Source organism: Kogia breviceps, chromosome 19 (genome assembly GCF_026419965.1).
Source record: "Kogia breviceps isolate mKogBre1 chromosome 19, mKogBre1 haplotype 1, whole genome shotgun sequence".
Taxonomy (NCBI): domain Eukaryota; kingdom Metazoa; phylum Chordata; class Mammalia; order Artiodactyla; family Physeteridae; genus Kogia; species Kogia breviceps.
Window position 1 is genome coordinate 10,327,418 of NC_081328.1, and position 19,491 is coordinate 10,346,908.

The 19,491-nt window shown below is 42.7% G+C and overlaps 1 protein-coding gene across 1 annotated transcript in view; it reads right to left on the reverse strand.

The window, feature by feature from the left end:
* Window positions 1–1,076: 1,076 nt before the first annotated feature.
* KIAA0753 (KIAA0753 ortholog) overlaps window positions 1,077–19,491 on the reverse strand; it is a 44,230-nt gene continuing 25,815 nt past the window's right edge. The window contains exons 13-19 of the mRNA XM_067022262.1: window positions 16,338–16,416; window positions 15,202–15,285; window positions 12,155–12,340; window positions 10,975–11,056; window positions 5,854–5,974; window positions 5,128–5,352; window positions 1,077–2,588 (exon numbers count right to left, since the gene is read on the reverse strand). Of these exons, the coding sequence (XP_066878363.1) occupies window positions 2,471–2,588; window positions 5,128–5,352; window positions 5,854–5,974; window positions 10,975–11,056; window positions 12,155–12,340; window positions 15,202–15,285; window positions 16,338–16,416 (895 nt within the window). The 3' untranslated portion in view covers window positions 1,077–2,470. The remainder of the gene's footprint in view (window positions 2,589–5,127; window positions 5,353–5,853; window positions 5,975–10,974; window positions 11,057–12,154; window positions 12,341–15,201; window positions 15,286–16,337; window positions 16,417–19,491) is intronic.

The following is a 19,491-nucleotide window of genomic DNA, read 5'->3' on the forward strand; positions in this document are numbered from 1 at the left end:
TCATTAACTCAGAAGAACTTACTGAGCGCTAATAACTGCATGCTGGGCAGAGGCCTTGCCCTCAAGGAGCTGTACAGACTAGAGGCAAGCATGTGAACAGGTAAGACCCCCTAGGGCCAGAGCTGTGAAGCTGGACAGATCAGGAATTTCAGCATGTCCGTCCATTGGGACAGCCTGTGTAACACAGAAATACTGAACTCACGCATTCCTCTGTTTCTGAAAATAACACATGAATAGGTCAGGAGAAAACTGGAGGGGATTAGAGAATAACCTATACAGGATCAGCCTTTGCTCATGAAGAACAAAAATTCTAGAGGTCTGGGATAATTGCAAGGCTATAAGCAGGAAAATTTATATTTTAAGGATTCAACTTCCATTTTCAAATGAAAGTTTTTATTTCTCACAATTTAGTTTTGCATCTTTGGAGAATGCTTTGGCCGAGGAGGTTCACTGTGGGCCTGGGCAGACACGGAGGTAGGTGTAAGCCTCACCCATAGGAGTCAGAGACAAGGAGACCCAGCTTGTGGGAGGAGCAGAAGAGATACTGGAAAGATCTGCAAGCAAAGGAGTCTGGACTTGACTCTTCAGCAGGCAGGAGGTGCTTAGGAAAGGACTGCTCCAGACAACAGCATCTAAGACATGTTGAGCAGACACGGGAAGAGGCAGGAGAATGCACTTGAGTCAAAACTCTGACACCTATCTTTACGGGAGTAAGTGAATCCAGGACCACGGTGCTGCTGATTAGAGGCTTATGTGATCAAATTATCTCCCCATTCTGTGCCTCATTGGATTCATCTACAAAATGGGAATAATAATGTTATCTACCACACGCAGATATGAGGATTAAATAAGTTAATACAGGGAAGGCATTTAGAGCTATGCCTGGTACACAGTATGTGCTCAATAAAATGTTAGCTTTTTATCATCATTTATTTCTTTCTGGGGGTGGTGAGAGGTGGCAAATAATCCACTATGCTCATATTAAACATAAAAGTATTCTCAGTGGTTTCTGTAAATCACATTTCACTTTGCCTGGATAAAAAAAAAAAGCTGTAAATTTTTTCAAACCGACATGTACATACTTTAAAATATTGTTTATTTAAAAAATGAGCACAGTAAAAACTGCCACACAAATTATCAATAACAGACACTCCTATCAAGTGTACATATATAACCCCTCAAATAGAGGACCTTTAATTTCCCTTGCAGCCTTTTAAATTCTGAGTTTATATAAAATTAAGCAGGAAAACATTAACATTAAACAAAAATCAATTTTGCACAAATAAGTGTGATCAAGCAGCTTAAATTATCACCTGAAGTACTTGTACTTCAGAGAAAAATCCCAGATGACAACACTAAACGTGCTATAAAAGGATTCACATTACCTGTGGGGTATGTCTCACGTCACCTGTTCTCCATATTTCTTTGACCAAGCCCCAGGCAAAAAAGTGAGGGAAACGTTTTCGAGGCAGTGGCCTTATTTTATACACATTCCTTTTCTCTTTCTGAATCCAGAGTTTCTGAAAACACAGGGGCTTTTCTCTTGATAAAATATGACTTGTAAGATGTTCGAGGGCCAAGCTATTGTGGTTCTTAAAGTTTCTTCCTTTCTTGGGGGAGGCCCTGTGGTCTTCACACTATCCAGATCTGTTTTCTCCTCCCGCGCAGGCTCCTTTCTGGTGTGGGAACATAGCAACTTGTGGCCTCAGCAGAGAGGGGGCTGAGCTCTGTACCTCTGACCAGGCCCCAGAGAAGGCCGGCCTCTCCTGAGAAGTTTGATTCTTCTGAATTCAGAGTTCTGTATATCAGAATATGTCAAAAGACTTGAGGACCTCAAAATGTGAAGAAGCACCTAGCAAATGAGAATTAGAGAAACGTGTGTTTACTGTCGTACACAGATAAATGCTGGCTTCCCATTTTAATGACGGAGCAGAGTTTTGGCAGCACAACTAAGTCCTGTGCTCGACACGAGTCCGTAACCCGGCAGGACAGGTGTCCTGGTAGGAAACTGTCAAAGAAGCAAACACGAGCCAGGTGATGGGACCAGAGAGTCATTGCACTTGTGCTGGCATCAAGGCCACCCACAGATCAACAGCAACTTGAAACCCTGTGTGAAACAGACGTATCTGTTATCTCTCAAAATGCTCTGATCACCAAACTGAGCCAGTGTAATGAACATGGCATTTCAATGGGAAAATTATACATTCAGAGAACATTATACTGTCATAATTGATTCACGTTTCCTGGGCACTGATAAATATAACACATTCCATCAGAAACTACCAGAACCATCGCTCTGACAATGAGAAGATGCAAAGTGGGGATGGCCTCGCTGGCACTTCCTTCCTTTCAGTGGGAAGCACCTTCTGGGCCTGGATGGACAGCTGAGGACAAAGACTTCCTGTGGCTAGTAGAAAGGGTGGTGCCATCCCCTCACCAGTGACACTGGGGGCACCGCCTTGGGGAGCCTTTATGTAGCCGCCTCCAAGAATTCTGAGGTGAACACAGCTTCTGCATAATCTTCACACACATCCTGAAGTTCAGCAGCCACGGCCCCCAGAGCTTCATCTACAAGCTCTTCTGCAAAGCTGGAAGACAAACAACAGAGCTAAAGGTACATACAGCCAGGCACGGGAGCCACTCTGTTACTCAGCTGAGGAACGTACCAAGGCACTTCTAAGATTTAAATGGAAACTCAAAAGGCCAAGAATAGCCAAGATAATTTTAAAGAAGAAAAACAAGGTGAGAAGCCTGGCTTTCCTAGACAGTAAGATGGTGGTGCTGAGATGCCAAAGTCCGGCTAGAGGGAGGGGCCTGTAATACACACAGGGCAGACCTCACCCTTGAGACGGCTGAAACCAGAGGTGACTGCAAACTAACCAGCTGCAACCCAGCCCCAATCCAGATCTACCTCCTACAGCTGCCCGAAGGCCTGACAGAGAAAAGGGTGTGGGTCTTCTCTGTGGGGCGGGGGGCAGGAAATTCCAGGTTTCTCTCAACACACACACCCACACGCACACACATTTTCCCGCCTCCAAACTGTTTGAGAGTAAGTTGCAGACTTGCTATCCCTCAGGTACTTCTGGGTACATTTCCTAAAAACAAGGACCTTCTCTTAAATAACCCTGATACAATTATAAAAATCTTAACATTAACACGGATACAATACTATTATCTGATCTTACCTACAGACCTTTTTCAAATTTTTGCCAACTGTCCAAAAAATGTCTTTTAAAAGAAAACATTTTCTAGTCCAGGATTCAATGAAGGATCACATGTTGCATTCAGCGGCCACATCTCTTTAGTCTATTTTCATCTAGAATCGTTCTTCAATCTTTGTCTTTCATGACCTTAACATTTTTTGAAGAGTAAAGCCTATTTTCTGTTTTGTTTTAGAATGTCCCTCAATTTGGGTTTGTCAGGCTCAGGTTCTACATTTTGGGGACAAATGTCCAGAAGGGATACTGTGTCCCTCAATACGTCTATTTGTCTTACTATGATAAGTGCTAATTTCTATCACACAGTTACGCTGATGTCTGCCAGTTTTCTCCCTTGTAAAGTCACTATTTTCCCTTTGTTATTAATACTTACATTGCAGGGAGATACTTTGAGACTATGTAAATATCCTGTTTCTCATCAAACATTACATTTAAGAAACATTATGGGGCTTTCCTGGTGGCGCAGTGGTTGAGAGTCCACCTGCCGACGCAGGGGACGCAGGTTCGTGCCCCGGTCTGGGAAGATCCCATGTGCCGCGGAGCAACTAAGCCCGTGCGCCACAACTACTGAGCCTGCGCTCTAGAGCTCGCTCGCCACAACTACTGAGCCCGCGTGCCACCACTACTGAAGTCGGTGTGCCTAGAGTCCACGATCTGCAACAAGAGAAGCTACCACAGTGAGAAGCCTGCGTACCGCAACGAAGAGTAGCCCCTGCTGGCCGCAACTAGAGAAAACCCGTGTGCAGCAACAAAGACCCAACATAGCCAAAAATAAATAAATAAAGTAATAAACCAGTAATTTAAAACCCAGCCAAATCATCAATCAAGTATGAAGACAGACACCTTCAAACATGTTAAGTCTCAAGAAATGTCCTCTAATACACAAAGCAGTATAGGCTCCATCAAAGTAAGAGAGTAAACCAAGAAAGAGGAGGACACATGCAAACAGAAAACAAGGACCCTAACATGGGAGGGAGAATCTCACACTCAGTGTGGTTCCCAGGACAAGAACCACACCTGTAGACCTAGAAAGCGGCTCGGCCAGACTGAGATAGAAGGAAAGAGGGCCTCAGGAGAAAGACTGGGGGTGGAGGCGAGAAACAGAGATTAATCAACATATCTGATCATGAGGAAAATTAGGTTCAGACGTGTTGGCTAGTACGTGGGGAATGATAATAAATACATAAAAGAATAAGCAAATTAAAAAGAGGCAATTATTAACTCCTGGAATATGTTTGAAACTTGTTCAAGAAAGAAATATAATCGTGGTATACTGCTTGGCTCAATGATTAAGATTATCTGCACGTATGTAATAAAGCGATACTCACAAGGAATTTAAATTTGGGCTCCGTTTTAAAAGAAGGAATTTACACACATCTTTCAATTAACTATTTACGTAAAAGAAGGCTACCCATTCTTCAAGTATTTAGTAGCAGTGGGACTGTTTTCTGACCCCACAAAACTCCCCCTCTCAGGGGAGGTGATAGCCAGAGGAGAAGGGTAAGCGTAGCAAAGTCTGTAGACCTGCTGCTCCTAGTGTAAGTTTGTCCCGACCGTGAAGATTGCATGATCATAACTGTTTCCTGCCCGGTAATAATCTGTGTTCTCTGATGACAGCCCTCAGTAACAGCAACAGGAAACCTGTCCTGACTTGAATATTGTGCCTCTAACTAAGGAGAGGAGTCTGCAGAACGCTCCTTTGGATGCCATCAGCCACGCTGTTTCCCGATCTCCTCTCCCTGAAGAAAGGCATTTAGCAGAGAAAGCCTGTTCACTAGCCCCGAAGCAGCCACTGGAACGCCAGGGCGCAAAAGCACGGCCCGAGACCCTGGCCAGGCCTTTCTCCAGCCTTTCGGTAAGTTGACACGTGGCACCCAGTTCCCCAGCAAAGCACAAACCTCCTACTGACCTTTCAGCTATCAGCCACGGGTTGAAGGCGCCCACGGCCTCGTGTGCAATAACTCGGAGGTACTGCTCGAAGCGGCGGCAGTAGTCACCGATGCTGTGCCGCATGCCCCGCGGGACAAAGAGGGCAGCTCGGCCTTCCTTCTGCAGGGCGTCTTCTGAAACGGGGAGAAGGGGAGTCTCTCTTTTCTCCGGTCTCTCCTCTGTTCCCGCACTTTCATCTAGGGAACTGAGAGCAAATAAAAATGACGAGAGCATTCAAAATCATCTGCAAGCGAGGGTAAACTGTTAATTCACCCTGAAGGTTTGACAACCAAAGGTTTACCTTCATTTCCCTTCCTCACGCTGAACAAAAACGCAACATCTTTTCACCACTCATTGTTTCTCCTTTACACCGGACTAACCCTCCACACAGGAGGAACATGTGTCCCACGGACAAAAGAATTCTTAAAGCAGATCTTGCAGTAATTACCTGCACCATCACCTGTGCCAGCGTGACGCTTTCAATCGTAAAAACCAGCTAAATGTTACCAAAAGGATCCTTAAGATGCAACACACTCGATGCCCATCTTATAAGCACTACTAGTTTACTGGGCCATCTTGGAGTTTGTCAAGATCTTGGTCAAAAGAAGAATCTCTCTCTGTCTTGTGGTAACTGAAGGAATGTGAAATCCAACAACATCAAAGGCAACCAGCTACAATGAAATCAGACAGTCTAGTTACCACTTACGTGCCATTGCAGGGCCTTTCTAACACGATGTTCACATCTGGGTCTTTGCGAGCTGCTGTCTTTGTGATCCTGATTGGATGAGGAGAAAGACGCCTTTCACTTACTGCTGGGATTTTTGGGTCTAGAAAAGGAGAAGCATAAAATGACTGCATAGAAAGAAATGCTGGTGTATATATCAGAGCTGTCTTGGTGGCCAATAACCTGTGAGGAAGTCATGGGCACATCTCTTAAGCGTAAAGGTTGCATTAGCAGTGCAAAGGGAAAAAAGTGCCCTTGTTTTATATGAAAAGGGGAATTTAGAAGTCCCCAAGTGGGACTTCTGTGGTGGTCCAGTGGTGGAGGATCTGTCTTGCAATACAGGGGACACCAGTTCGATCCCTGGTCGAGGAACTAAGATCCCACATGCTGCGGGGCAATTCAGCCTGTGCGCCACAGGTGCAGAGCCGGAACACCACAAACTGGAGAGCCCGAGCGCCGCAACTACTGAGCCTGCACGCTCTGGAGCTCACACGCCACAACTAGAGAGAAGCTTGAGACCACGAGGACCCCACGTGCTGCAACAGAAGATCCCGCATGCCGCAACTAAGACCAGATACAGCCAAAAAATAAATAAATAAATAATATTAAGGGGACTGTCCTTAAAAAAATAAAAAAGTTATCAAGAAACAAACCAATGAGGAGTCAGTTTTAAGAAATAAAGAACTTGTTTAAAAGCTTCTGTCAGCTCTTTGGAAGACTCTTTGAAGAGGTCTGTGCAAAGCCAGGTTCCACTAGGATCCAGCCCCCATTCTGAGGAGTATTAAGCAGTTGGGTTTGTTTTTTAACCAAAAAACCAGTCACATCTGAACACTTAATTAGCTGATTTAATTTGTCTCTGGGCTTCTCTGGAAAAATCTGCATGATGATAGTCAAAACATTTAACTTATTAACTATACCTTGCAAGCTTGACAGCTCTTTTGAGTTTTGGATTATTTATCATTTTAAATACATTTCAAATGTAGAATCCCACTACTGGCACATACCCAGAGAAAATCATAATTCAAAAAGACACATGCACCCCAGTGTTCACTGCAGCACTATTTACAATAGCCAGGTCATGGAAGCAACCTAAATGCCCATCAACAGATGAATGGATAAAGAAGATGTGGTACATATATACAATGGAATATTTCTCAGCCGTAAAAAGAAATGAAATTGGGTTATTTGTAGAGATGTGTATGGACCTAGAGACTGTCATACAGACTGAAGTTAAGTCAGAAAGAGAAAAACAAATACCGTATATTAACGCATTTATGTGGAATCTAGAAAAATGGTACAGATGAACCGGTTTGCAAGGCAGAAATAGAGACACGGATGTAGAGAACAAACGTATGGACACCAAGGGGGGAAAGCCGGGTGGGGGGGGATGAATTGCGAGATTGGGATTGACATATTTATACTAATATGTATAAAATAGGTAACTAATAAAAAAAATGTAGAATCTCTCTCTGACTCGCATATTTATATGCTTATGATTTTTTACGCTCAGAAATCCTGCATAAGTCAGTTTTTGTAAAAATATTACTGCGAGTACAATCAATTTTCAATTGATTTCAGAATAGAGAAGATAAGAGATATAGATTCGACACTGCACAATTCAAAAATCACAAAATCACTTTAAATTTGGTTTTTGTGATGCAACTGAACGTACAATCAGAACAATTAGAAACCGACGGCTCTTACGAGGATTTCATGATTCTGGATTTAAAGTGTCCAAAAATTCATTTCAGAGCTCCTTTTAAATGCATACCTAGACTCTAGCAGAGTCAGAGATAGTGACTAACATTTTAAATTGTCCTTGAAAAAGAGAACACCGAGTCCTTGGTAAGGCTGTCTTCTGCCTGATGCAACCTGACTGTGGCCATTGGCCAAACCATCAGTGAAACAGTCGCCCTTCAACATTTCCCTCTCCTCTGCTTCCTTACGAAAAGATGCCCATTGATTCACTAAGCAATGATTAGAAGGGTCCTCCCTGTGCCAGGCCCATGCTAGGTACAGTTGGGACACAACTGAATATGACAAAACTCTCTGGCCTCAAAGATTCTGTGGCTTCTTTGGGAGAGATAAAGAGCTCTAACAGGGTAGGACATGCCAAAAGTCTATGGGAGTTCACAGGAAGGGAGCAAAGTTCCAGCCCAGGAAAGCCAGGAAAAGCACTGCCAAGTAGCATCACGCGAGCCGGGCCTCGAAGAATGGTTCAACTGTCATGTGAGGATGAAAACGGAAGCTGGAGTAGGGCTGGGGGAAAGAGAGAACGACACGAACAAAGAATAGCACGGGAAAAATTACAGAAGACAAAAGGAACAAATTTGTATTGTGTTTAGATGGCTCATCTTTCTGTCAAAATTTGACATGGAGAATACTTTTCCTAAGACAATACCCCAAACTCATACTCTAAAAAAAGTATACATACATAAGCTGCTGTTGTAAACCTTCTATATCCACAACTTCCTTTACTTCTCTTAATACTCATAGGACTGAAATTCCTTTAGAGGTAATGTTTAATCACAATTTATTTTCCTCTTTTCATTGACTAAAGTAATAACTGATAAGCATGTGTCAAAGAGAATTTGAGTAACACTTCCCAGCCCAAATTGTGATAGTAGCCTAGCAACTGAAGCCAAAACGCATATGTATGAATTTTTTTAAGTGGAAGAGAAAAGTGAAAGTCTTTTCAACAAATGGAGCGAGAACTAGTGGATATCCATTAGTGGAAAAAAAAAAGAACCTCAACCTCTACCTCAAACCATAGGCAAACTTTTATTCAAGATGCATCATAGGCCTACACATAAAAGCGAAAACCATAAAGCTTCTAGAGGAAAACAAGAGTCTCTCTTCTCAACTTGGGAGTAGGCAAAGGTTTATTAGATCAGAGAAAGCAAAAACTATACAAGAAAAAATGGATAGGTTAGACTTTGTCAAAATTTAAAATGTCGGGCTTCCCTGGTGGCGCAGTGGTCGAGAGTCCGCCTGCCGATGCAGGGGACGCAGGTTCGTGCCCCGGTCCGGGGGGATCCCACATGCCGCGGAGCGGCTGGGCCCGTGAGCTGTGGCCGCTGCACCTGTGCGTCCGGAGCGTGTGCCCCGCAATGGGAGAGGCCACAGCAGTGAGAGGCCCGTGTACCGCAAAAAAAAAAAAAAAGAAAAGAAAAAAATTAAAAATGTCTGCTCATAATAAAACGCAATTGGGAAAATAAATACGTGAGCTATGGGTGGGGAAGAATGTTTGCAGATATTCGCTGGAGGAGATTAGTGACTGCTGGGACGAGGGGAGGGAGAATGAGGGGTGATGCTACTGGATGCAGGGCTTCTTTTCAGTGATGAAAATGTTCTGGAATTAGCAATGACGTCTGCACAATTCTGTAAACACGCTAAAAGTTACTGAACTCTTTAAAAGGGTGAATTTTATGGTATGTGAATTACATGCAATAAAGCTGTTCTGAAAACAAACAAACAATATATATATATGACAAAGAACTCAAAGCCACAATGCATAAAGAATTCCTACAACTCAAAAATAAAAAGACAATCCAATTTCTTAAAATGTACAAAAGATTTGGACCCTTCACAAAGGCAGATATACAAATGACTAATAATTACTTGAAAATGTTCTAAACATCATTATTCACCAAGGAAATGAAATTAAAGCCATAAAGAGTTATTGCTACAGGCCCACCAGAATGGTTACAATGAAAAAGACTGACAATTCAAATATTGGCAAAGATCTCTAGCAACAGGAACTCAATGTAGATGGGAGTGTAAAACGGTACAGCCACTCTGGGGAAAGGTTTGGCAGTTTTTTATAAAGTTAAACATGTACCTATCCCATAACCTGGCAAGTCTACTCAGGTGTGTGTCCAAGAGAAATGAAAACTTATGTCCATACAAAGACTATACATGAATACACCCATGGCAGATTTATTTCTAATAGCCCCAAACTAGAAACAGCCAAATGCAGATCTACAGGCAAATGGATAAACTAGATGTGGTACATGCGTACAATGGAATACTACTCAGCAATAAAAAGGAATGAACACTGACACAAAGTGCGGTAGGCTGCACACTGGCTCCATATTCTATTCCCTGGAGGCTGTTAATGTCCCCTCTATGGCAAGAGGGGCTTTAAGGATCTTGAGACGGGGAGAGTAACCTGGATCACTGGGGTGGCCCCTAAATGTAATCAACGAGTCCTTATAACAGGCAGGCAGAGGGAGGTTGGACTCCGAAGAGGAGAAGGCAAGGTGACAGCACAAGCAGTGTGAAGTAATACGGCTGCAAGCCAAGGACTGCAGGCAGCCTTAGAAGCTGGAAGAAGGAACCAGCCCTGCCACCACCTTGATTTTAGCCCTTTAAGACTCACTTCAGACTTCTGACCTCCAGGGACTGTAAGAGAAAAAAATCGTTTTAAACTGCTAACTTTGTGCTGTAACTTGTTACAAACTTGTTACTGTGGCAATAGGAAACAAGTAATAGATAAATTTATAAAATATCATGCTAAATGAAAGAAGCCTTAGACAAAAGAGTATGATTCCATTTATATGAAATTCTAAAACAGGCAAAACTAATCTACAGTTAAAAAAAAAAAAAAATCACAGTGGTTGCCGGGGTGGTGGGGAAGTGACCGGGAAGGAGCATAGGGGAACTCTCCGCGGTGATGAGAAGCTCTGTTCTCAGAGGAGTGTGGGGTAACAAAGGTATGCCCGCCTGTCAAAACTCATCAAATAACACTTAATGAGTTAACACTTAGTAAGTTAAGATCTGTGCATTTTATTATGTGAATTTTATCTCAAAAGCAAAAAGAGCCATAAATAAATATTAAGCTCTAGTTAGTGATACAAATGTCGAAATATTTCAGATAAGATGTACTGATATCTTCAAATTACTCTGAAATGCATCCAAAAATAAGATGGATTGATGGATGAGGATAAGCAGACATGTGATAAAGCAAACACAGCAACATTTTAATTGTAGAATCTAGAAGATGCGTATATGGGTGTCCAACTGAAGAATTTTTTCAACTTTTCTGTATATTTGAAATGTTTCAGAATACAATGTCGAGGGAAAAAGTGGGGAAACACTCACCATTTTTATCTTCCTGAATCCAAAGATGAGGATCAGTATATACAATTTTATTATATCTTTGGCGAACCATCTCCTGGTATTTCTTTAAAAAAAAAAAAAAAAAGTATAATTTATGAGGAAAAAAATTAGTTTCATTACAAACCAGAGAATAGTACAGCAGACATTTGCTATAGACACGTTGCCAGAAACAGGCATGTCCCAGGGCCAGGAAGTGATAAGTTCATGAGATGAAATGTAAAAGAAAATGAAGCAATTACTCTAATTCATCTAATCTAGACCAGCACTGCCCACTACAACTTGAAGTGATGATGGAAATGTTCTATTTTTGCAGTGTCCAATATACCAGCTACTGACTATTGACCACTTGAAATGTGCGTAATGTATTTCATCTTAATTAATTTACATTTAAATGGCCATCTGTGGCTAGAGACGACCATTTTGGACCCTTCAGGTCTAGACAGTTACGAGGGGAAATCAGTTACAAGACTAGGATAAACTACACATTTTTACATTTTCAAAAACCAGCTAAAAGTTGCCTTCCCTATAATGTTCCTGTTTAGCAGCAAAGCCAAAATGAGATTTCATCATGGTGGAGTTAAGAAGAAAATGCTGAACTAGGAGTCAGGAGACCTGGATTCTCAGCCCCCCTCTGGTGGGAATTTTTGTGTGACCTTGGCCACGTCACTTACTCCCTTAATGGGTCTCAATTTCCTGCTCAGAACAGTCCAGGGGTTGGCTTGAGTAACGCCTGAGGTCTAAAATTCTCTAAGAAAAGCGTTCTAAAGTAGTATCACGGGAATTAGAGAAGGCAACGTTAACTGCGATTTGCCAGGATCCCATGCTAGCAGAGCAGAAGAGGCAACCGAACAGCATCTACAAGCTGAGGGATGAAGAAGTTAAGTTGCTGGTCGCATCTGTTGGGCCTGGGCTCCGGTCCAGTGTCTTATGTATCCCATAGCAACGATGAGCTATGTGTCAGGTAGGGTGCTGATACTTCATACCTCATGTTGTCCTTAAAAGCACCCTACTTATTAGAGAGGGTACGGGACTTTACCAAGGCCGTACACTGGGCTGGCGGTCGAGCTGGGATTTAAACTCAGGACCAGGTGACTCTGAAGTTCTAAGCTACAGAGCCATGAGGAGGAGCGTCGGCCGCCAGAGCTGGCAGTCCCGGCCTTACTTCCATTTCCTCCATGCGGAGCATCATGGCCTCCAGACATGGGCTGTCCTTGCTGTCACCCCAGGTGGCTAAGGCCTCAGGCTCCGAGATCTTAGAGTGAGTCATAGCCCAGAGCTCGTGAGCGGCATCGTCCAAAAAATCATCCAGCTGATGAATGCTACCGTGTTCACAATCAATAGCTGTAGCCTGCAAAACAAGGCAAGGGGATGGAAAGGCAATATAAAAATAACAGAGATCTTAAAGATTAATGCTGATCATAATAAACCGACCACGCAGTGACCCAACACGCAGTTTCTACACTAAATCTAACCTCTCCTAAGTCAGTAAACATCAAGAGCAGTGACGTCAGCACAATTTCTACCACAGTCATTTAAACAGTAACGTCAACTGAGGAGTACCATTGCCGTCCATGGGAATTATCTTTATTACCTGTTTTGCCAGGTGGCAAAGCAAATACATTCCTTGTGCTACACTCAGAAGAATGTCCAATATTTCACATGTCACATACTACAGAGGACATACCTACAGTATTCTCTTTTTGGTTCAGTGCTTTGTAAAAACATCTGTTCATGACATCACAAAAGTTCATGATTCTTGTCTTTGCTTGAGACTTTCTACCTATAACCTGGAAGAGCTTTACCAGCCTTTCTTGAGCTCGTATTCTTTACATTCACTTTACAGTTTGCAAAGCATTTTTATATGTGTTGTTATTTCTTTTGATTCTAATATATGTCTATAATCTGCTCTGAAAGAGGCTTTTCCAAAGAATGTCTGCCGGGGGAATAATCATATCAGGCTCTGGAATGGGACATTCCTAGGACTAAATCTTGGTTCTGCCTGCTGGTATGCCTCCAGCTGTGGGCAACTTTACTTAACCTCTCTGGGCCTCAACCTTCTGGTCTGTAACATGGAAATAATAATCTCATATTTCAGAGTTGTTAGGATTACATGAGCATTTGCACACTGGAACACTTATAATAGTGGTTGGCTCGAAGAACAGTTACCGCCATAGTAATTTTTAAAACCTTTTAATTTAACGGTTCACAGAAGAAACTATATTAATGGCCCACCAAGATATAAAGAAATGCTCGACCTTAACCAAAGTGAAAGAAATAAATATCAGTTGAATAACCAATACAATAAAACTAACAAAAAAATCTAGAGACAACTAAACCAATAATACAGGTCTGGTTAAGATGTGTTTATTTATATTTTCATTCTTAATATTTAAAGACTTGAATATCAAGAATACTATGAGATGAGAGATAAGGAAGGTCCCAATATGCTGGTATGGAAAGATCACCAAAATATAAAGAAAGAAGCTGGATACAGAAGAGCATACGGGTATCCATTTGTGGGGAGCTTTTACTTTTTACGTTACACTTTTTCTGACTCGTCTGCATTTTTAGCCATGTGCATATACAACTTTTAATTAAAACACACACACTTTGGAAAAATGTATTTCACGTACAAGTTCAGTTAACGACAATAGCAGCAGCAGGAGACAAATATGTTATGATGGCGCCTTTCCAAAAACTTTTTCCGGATGTCAGGGATCGTCCTGTCTGCAAGTAAAACTACCGAGAGCTTCAGTTCACTTGCAAAGCGCAGCAAACGTCTCCTCCGTTTGAGAGATGAGAACTCTGGGAATGTGTGTTCAAGGTCTCACAGCTCTTTTATAAGTTAACACAGCAAAATAACTCTTTTTACCTCACCATGCCAACTTCAATGAGTTTGTTTTTATTCAGTTATTTCTAAAAACTGACTCTTGATGGTGCTGCCTGGGAAATTCTTTGCGGTGATGCTGATGTTTAACAGCAGCCCAGAGTACTGAATACTGGATAGAGTTACTTTTCTTTTTCAAGCAATTGTGTTAAAGCCCAATTTAATGCCTACAGAATGATTCTTATATATAAGGCTGATCATTTTTAGTAATATTCAAACATGTCTACTTCACTGACAGCATTTATGACCACTTCATATTTCTGTCATATTAATATGCCTTATGCAGCTGCCTCCCTAGATGAGAGGCTAGTCTCTTTTTTTGCTAGGGAAAAAGGTATTTGGTGGCTCTGCTGCACAAAGCATCCAGCCATAGCACGCCCAGTCTGTACGAGCCAGAGGTAGGCTTTCAGCTTCCGGTCTCAGAAGCCTCACCTCACGTTGAGATTCTGTCACAAAATATTGGTACAATAAAATTACAATTGCAAAAATTATAAAAATACACCATAACTAAACTATTGCTTAATAAATTAGAACAGCTATACATTCTCAGAATCTACTTTCTTCCCCTTCCTAAGGTTGGGCTGCTGGAACTTCATTTCAACTTCCTTCTAACTCTGACACCTTCACCCTTGCTCTGCCCTTTACTTGCTATGAGCATGTAAAGCAGTAACTTCTTTCCAACCTCCACAAAGACCCACTAGAGGCAGCCTGCACCTCCCCCTCCCTGCGCCGAGGCAGGGTGGGAACATTCCCACAAACGCTGAACACGAGTCCTCCAGAGGGAGAGCACAAGGGTGGACAACCACAGATGTGGTTTCATTCTTCTCAAATGTTATCATTTGCTCCTGAGCCACCTCTTCTCTCTGCCAGGCCAGGTACTGGTCATTATTAGGCACTCAAAACATGCTTGCCTAATAATAAATATTAGGCCCTCAGTATACAGGAAATTAGGCCAGTAATGAGCAAAACTAGACTGAATCAGAGGAAATGAGGGCAGCCATTCTTCTGCTGCAGGCCATCAACATTCAGGGTCACGCAGTCTACCCACATTCCGTCATCAGGAGGAAAGGAAAAAGCCGCTGACAAAAACCTGTGGCTCTAGAGATTTCCGTGAGCTGTCTGCAAGGCTCATCTAAGTCATAATGCTAAATATACACTGTAAGAATTAATGTGCCAAATATGAAAAACAACCTCCACCCTCTGGAGTGGGATCGTCTAGTGGATGCAGGGTAATCCGCGTATCAGTTTGCCTTACAGCCGAGGACATTATCATGCAATAATACCAGTGTCAGTCCAGAATGCCAGCCCCACACAACACACACCTCCTCGGCAGGCTGGGCTGTTGATGCGATCACCGATAGTCGATCCTTCAAATGAGTATCTGCTTCCAGAGAAGAATTGACTCTCTATGGAAACAGAAAAGCATGCTCATAAATTATGAAAATTTACAACCCATATTAGTACAAATGAATTTTGCTCCCAGAATAACTTCTGTGTGAAACTGTTCATCAGCTTTAGCTATATTAGGCTTTCTGTGGGAATTCAAAGCACTGTCTTCATGAAAATAAATGCCATGTGCTGGTCTTGGCTTTCAGCCCCTTTTCTTCCCTCAACTTTGTAAACACTGTCAGAGTAGCTGTGTGTTTTTGTGCAATTACTCAACTTCTCTGTTCCACGGTTTCCTCACTGATAAAATAAGGAGGTTGGACGGTTTGGCCACTAAGAACCCTCCCAGTTCTATAGTCCTGAGATTTCCATGGACTCTAAAAATGATTTAACATTTCTTAGACCAAGAGATACAGAGGTTCAGTGGTCTATTCAGGGTCCCAGAATGTCCTTCATTCTATTTAAGATTCTAGCGCTCTTCTGTGGCCTCATCTATTCACACAAACAAGATTATTTCCACTTACGGGGTGGATCTACAGGGTCTGGCCGTAGCCTTCAGCTCACTGCTTACAGGAGGATGGCACAATCTACTGCTGATGCTCTATGCAATTTCATCTTGAAGAAAGTACTGGTTTGTGCACAGAAAGCTGTCCTAACCTCTCTCTCCTTGGGAAAAATAGAGCAAATCATTCCAAGTCACTGAGGTGAAAGGGCAGTGACGGGATTAGAATGGACGCAGTGAACGTAACACTAATGCCACCAATAGCTCTATTTGATTAAGAATGTAAATTGCAATAGAAACTCATTCCCCAAACTGAAATGTCACCTTTCTCAAAAGTGGTCCTTTCTCTTCCCCCATCTTGTTCCCTTGCTCACAGTGGAAGACACATCCACAGCGTGGGTGCCCAAAAGGGGCCCCAGCAGCACCGCACGCACGCTATGAAGCATGGAGCAGCACTGCAGCCGCCAGCTGCCAGACACTCAGCCCTGCAAAGGCTCCGTGTGACCTCTGGAGCAACTCTTTTTATTTGAGAACTTCCAAAAGGCAAGCACATGGGATGAACCAGATTACCTGGGCCTTGACCAGGAGAGGCTTCAAACGCTCCAGAACTGCCTTCTCTACCTTATCGGCTAACTGGGTGGCAGAAACACTATTTAGAAATAAAACTGAAAATTAAAATCAGAAGCAAGAAAATATCCTGTTGTGCATATTTATTTACCACCCCAGGCGAAGGGAAACCACATGATTGTAAAAACTGTAGGGCCTCTCTAATTTTCATGGCCATACGAGATCCCTGCGGATCTTGTTAAGTGCAGATTCTGATTCAGTTGGTCTGAGGGAGGCCTGAGAGTCTGCATTTCCAACAGGCTTTCAGGTGATGCAATAATGCTGGTCCTGAACCTAACTTTGAGGACAAGGGCTGAGATAACATCTGAAGAAGTATATTAGGCTCTGAATCCATTTTGAAAGAATAATGGCTGCCTTGAAACAACTAAAGAGGGCAGAAGACTCAACAAATGAAACTAATTTTGTTCCCTCCCAAGCCTGACAATAACAGAATTAGACATAAACTCACAAAGACAAGGGAGGAAAATGGTGCTGGAAACAGAAGGACAAAAGTGGTAAGTAACTTACTGACCTGAGAAAGCTGAATTCTAGGGTCATAATGGGGAAACCTGAGAACTCACACAATTTGCACTGCTGACTTAAAGAGGCCCAAGACTGGTAGCACCAGGTATGCGTAGGCCTGCGGGTGAGCTGCGAGGAGGTGGCTTAACTATAGACAAGAGTCAAATGACGTTTGAGAAGTTAGATCCCTAGGTCCCTTCCCCTCCTTAGCACAACTGGTCCACTGCCTCTCTCCAACTCTGAGGGAAGTCTGGTTGCTCATTCTCTGGAGGGGCCTCTTGACTAGGGGATGCCAATTACACGGAGACAGTAGGTGCCCTACTGAAAAGAGGGGATTCACGTACGTGAGCTGAATGCCGAGTGGTAAGACTCACCACCCTCCTGCCCAGGCTCAGCTCCTAGGACACCGGCATCCAGATCCTCACCCTCCAGGCAGAAGATCAAAAGACTCATCTCTGGATAGTTGGACCTACCCCAAAGGAAAGACCTTAAGACCCACATGAGGGTCCTTAGCCAACAGTCCACCCAGATGACCCTAGAGTAAAGCTCAAGGTCAATAATCCTTTCATCAGATGGTGCTAGAATAGCCAGATATCCACAAGGAAAACAATGAACTTTGATCAGCATCTCATCTCATACACAGAAATTAATAAAAAATGGATCGCAGACATAAAAATAAAACCTAAAACTATAAAGCATTTAGAAGAAAACACAGAATATCTTTCAGATGTTAGTATTGCAATGATTACTTATTTCACAAGAGACTGTAAAATGAAAAAATTGATAAGCTGATCTTAATCAAAATTTAAAACTTCTAGTCATCAAAAGACCCCATTAAGAACATATATAGGCAAGCCACAGTACTGTGAGAAAATATCTGCTGCACATATTCTGAAAAGGGCCTCAAATCCAGAAAATACGTTTTAAAACTCTTAAAAATTAATAATTAAAAAAACGATTAAAAATGGGCAAAAGACGTGAATAGACACGTCACGATAAGCACTAAAGCAGATCCTCATCATCATTAGACTTCAAGGAAATACAAATTAAAATCCCAACAAGATTCCACCACACTCTCACCAGAATGGCTAAAATTAAAAAAACAAAACCAAAAAACTCCCCCCAAAACCCCAGACATTATCAAATGTCAGCTAGGATGTGGAAAAACTAAAAAGTAACTCCCATACGAACTAAAAACGGAAAATACCCCAAAGGTTAATTCACAGGAGGATGGATAAACAGACTGTGCGATAGTCACGCAACAGAACACATCTTGGCAATAAAAAAGAAAACTATACAAGGCAGCCTGCTGTCCCCCTGACCAGGCTTCTTCCAGAAGTCCACTGCACTTGGTTCACTTCCAGATGCCCCAGATGGGGTAAGCCCTACATTTGCAAGGACTCATTCATGATCTTGCCCATTAACTTCCCAGGATGGGCACCTAAAAACTCCTAGGGAAGTGCAGGATGGACTCAGTGCAGCCTACCTTCCCTGGGAATCTTCGTCTACTAGCAGCAGCATTGCCTTTTCCTTGTTTAGCTAAGGTCTGGGCTTGCTTCTCAGTTGTCGGGATGAACAATATACGGCTAGCGATACACACTTATGCAACAGGTTTGTGAATAAGGGTAATGAAAAGATTAGCACAGGAATCAGGACAGTGGTGAACTCTGGGGAGAAAGAAGGGGATGCAACTGAAGAGGGACTCACAGGGAGTTTGAGAGCAGGGCTGCTGACCTATCTCTTGGTTTGGGGGGGTGGTTCACAGGGCTCACCCTCTAGAGAAAGAGCCACAGCCCTTCCAGCCTGGGAGTGTGAACGTTCTATCATGACCAGTGACAGCACGCACAGCTGTGTCAACGAGAATTCTGCTCCTGTGACTTCAGGGTGAATCATTATCAGAGCTAGAAAAATGAGCCAACTGCAGCAGTATCAACTAAACTTCTTCGTGCCCACAGTTAGGTGGTAACGCTCTTGGGGGCAAATGGGAAAAGCAACCTCATTCAAAACCCTTAGGCTGCACTCAAGCTAACACGTGAAGCAAAAGTATCCACATAGCCACTCACAAGAGCAGACTGCACGTCAACCTCCTACCCTACCGAGCCAGGAGAAAAGCACCTCTGAGTGCAGTACAAATAGATATAATACTCATCTTTCAGATAAAACTCCTCCGAAACTATAGATATCATTCAAACTCCACACAAAAGAAACAATTCTTAGCAAAAATACTGTGTAAAATACACGTAGGCATGCAGATATTCATTCATTCATTCATTTAGTGAGCTTAGGCCCAAATGGTCCAGCTTGGCGGTGAACCTATCTAGACCAAATAGAATAGGCAAGCATTCACTATCCTTCGTCAGAAGCAAACACATACCTCAGTTTTTTCCCCCTTATTAATTAATTAATCTATTTATCTATTTATTTATTTATGGCTGTGTTGAGTCTTCGTTGCTGTGCACGGGTTTTCTCTAGTTGCGGCGAGCAGGGGCTACTCTTCGTTGTGGTGGCCGGGCTTCTCATTGCGGTGGCTTCTCTTGTTGCGGAGCGCGGGCTCTGGGTACACGGGCTTCAGTAGTCGTGACACATGGGCTCAGTA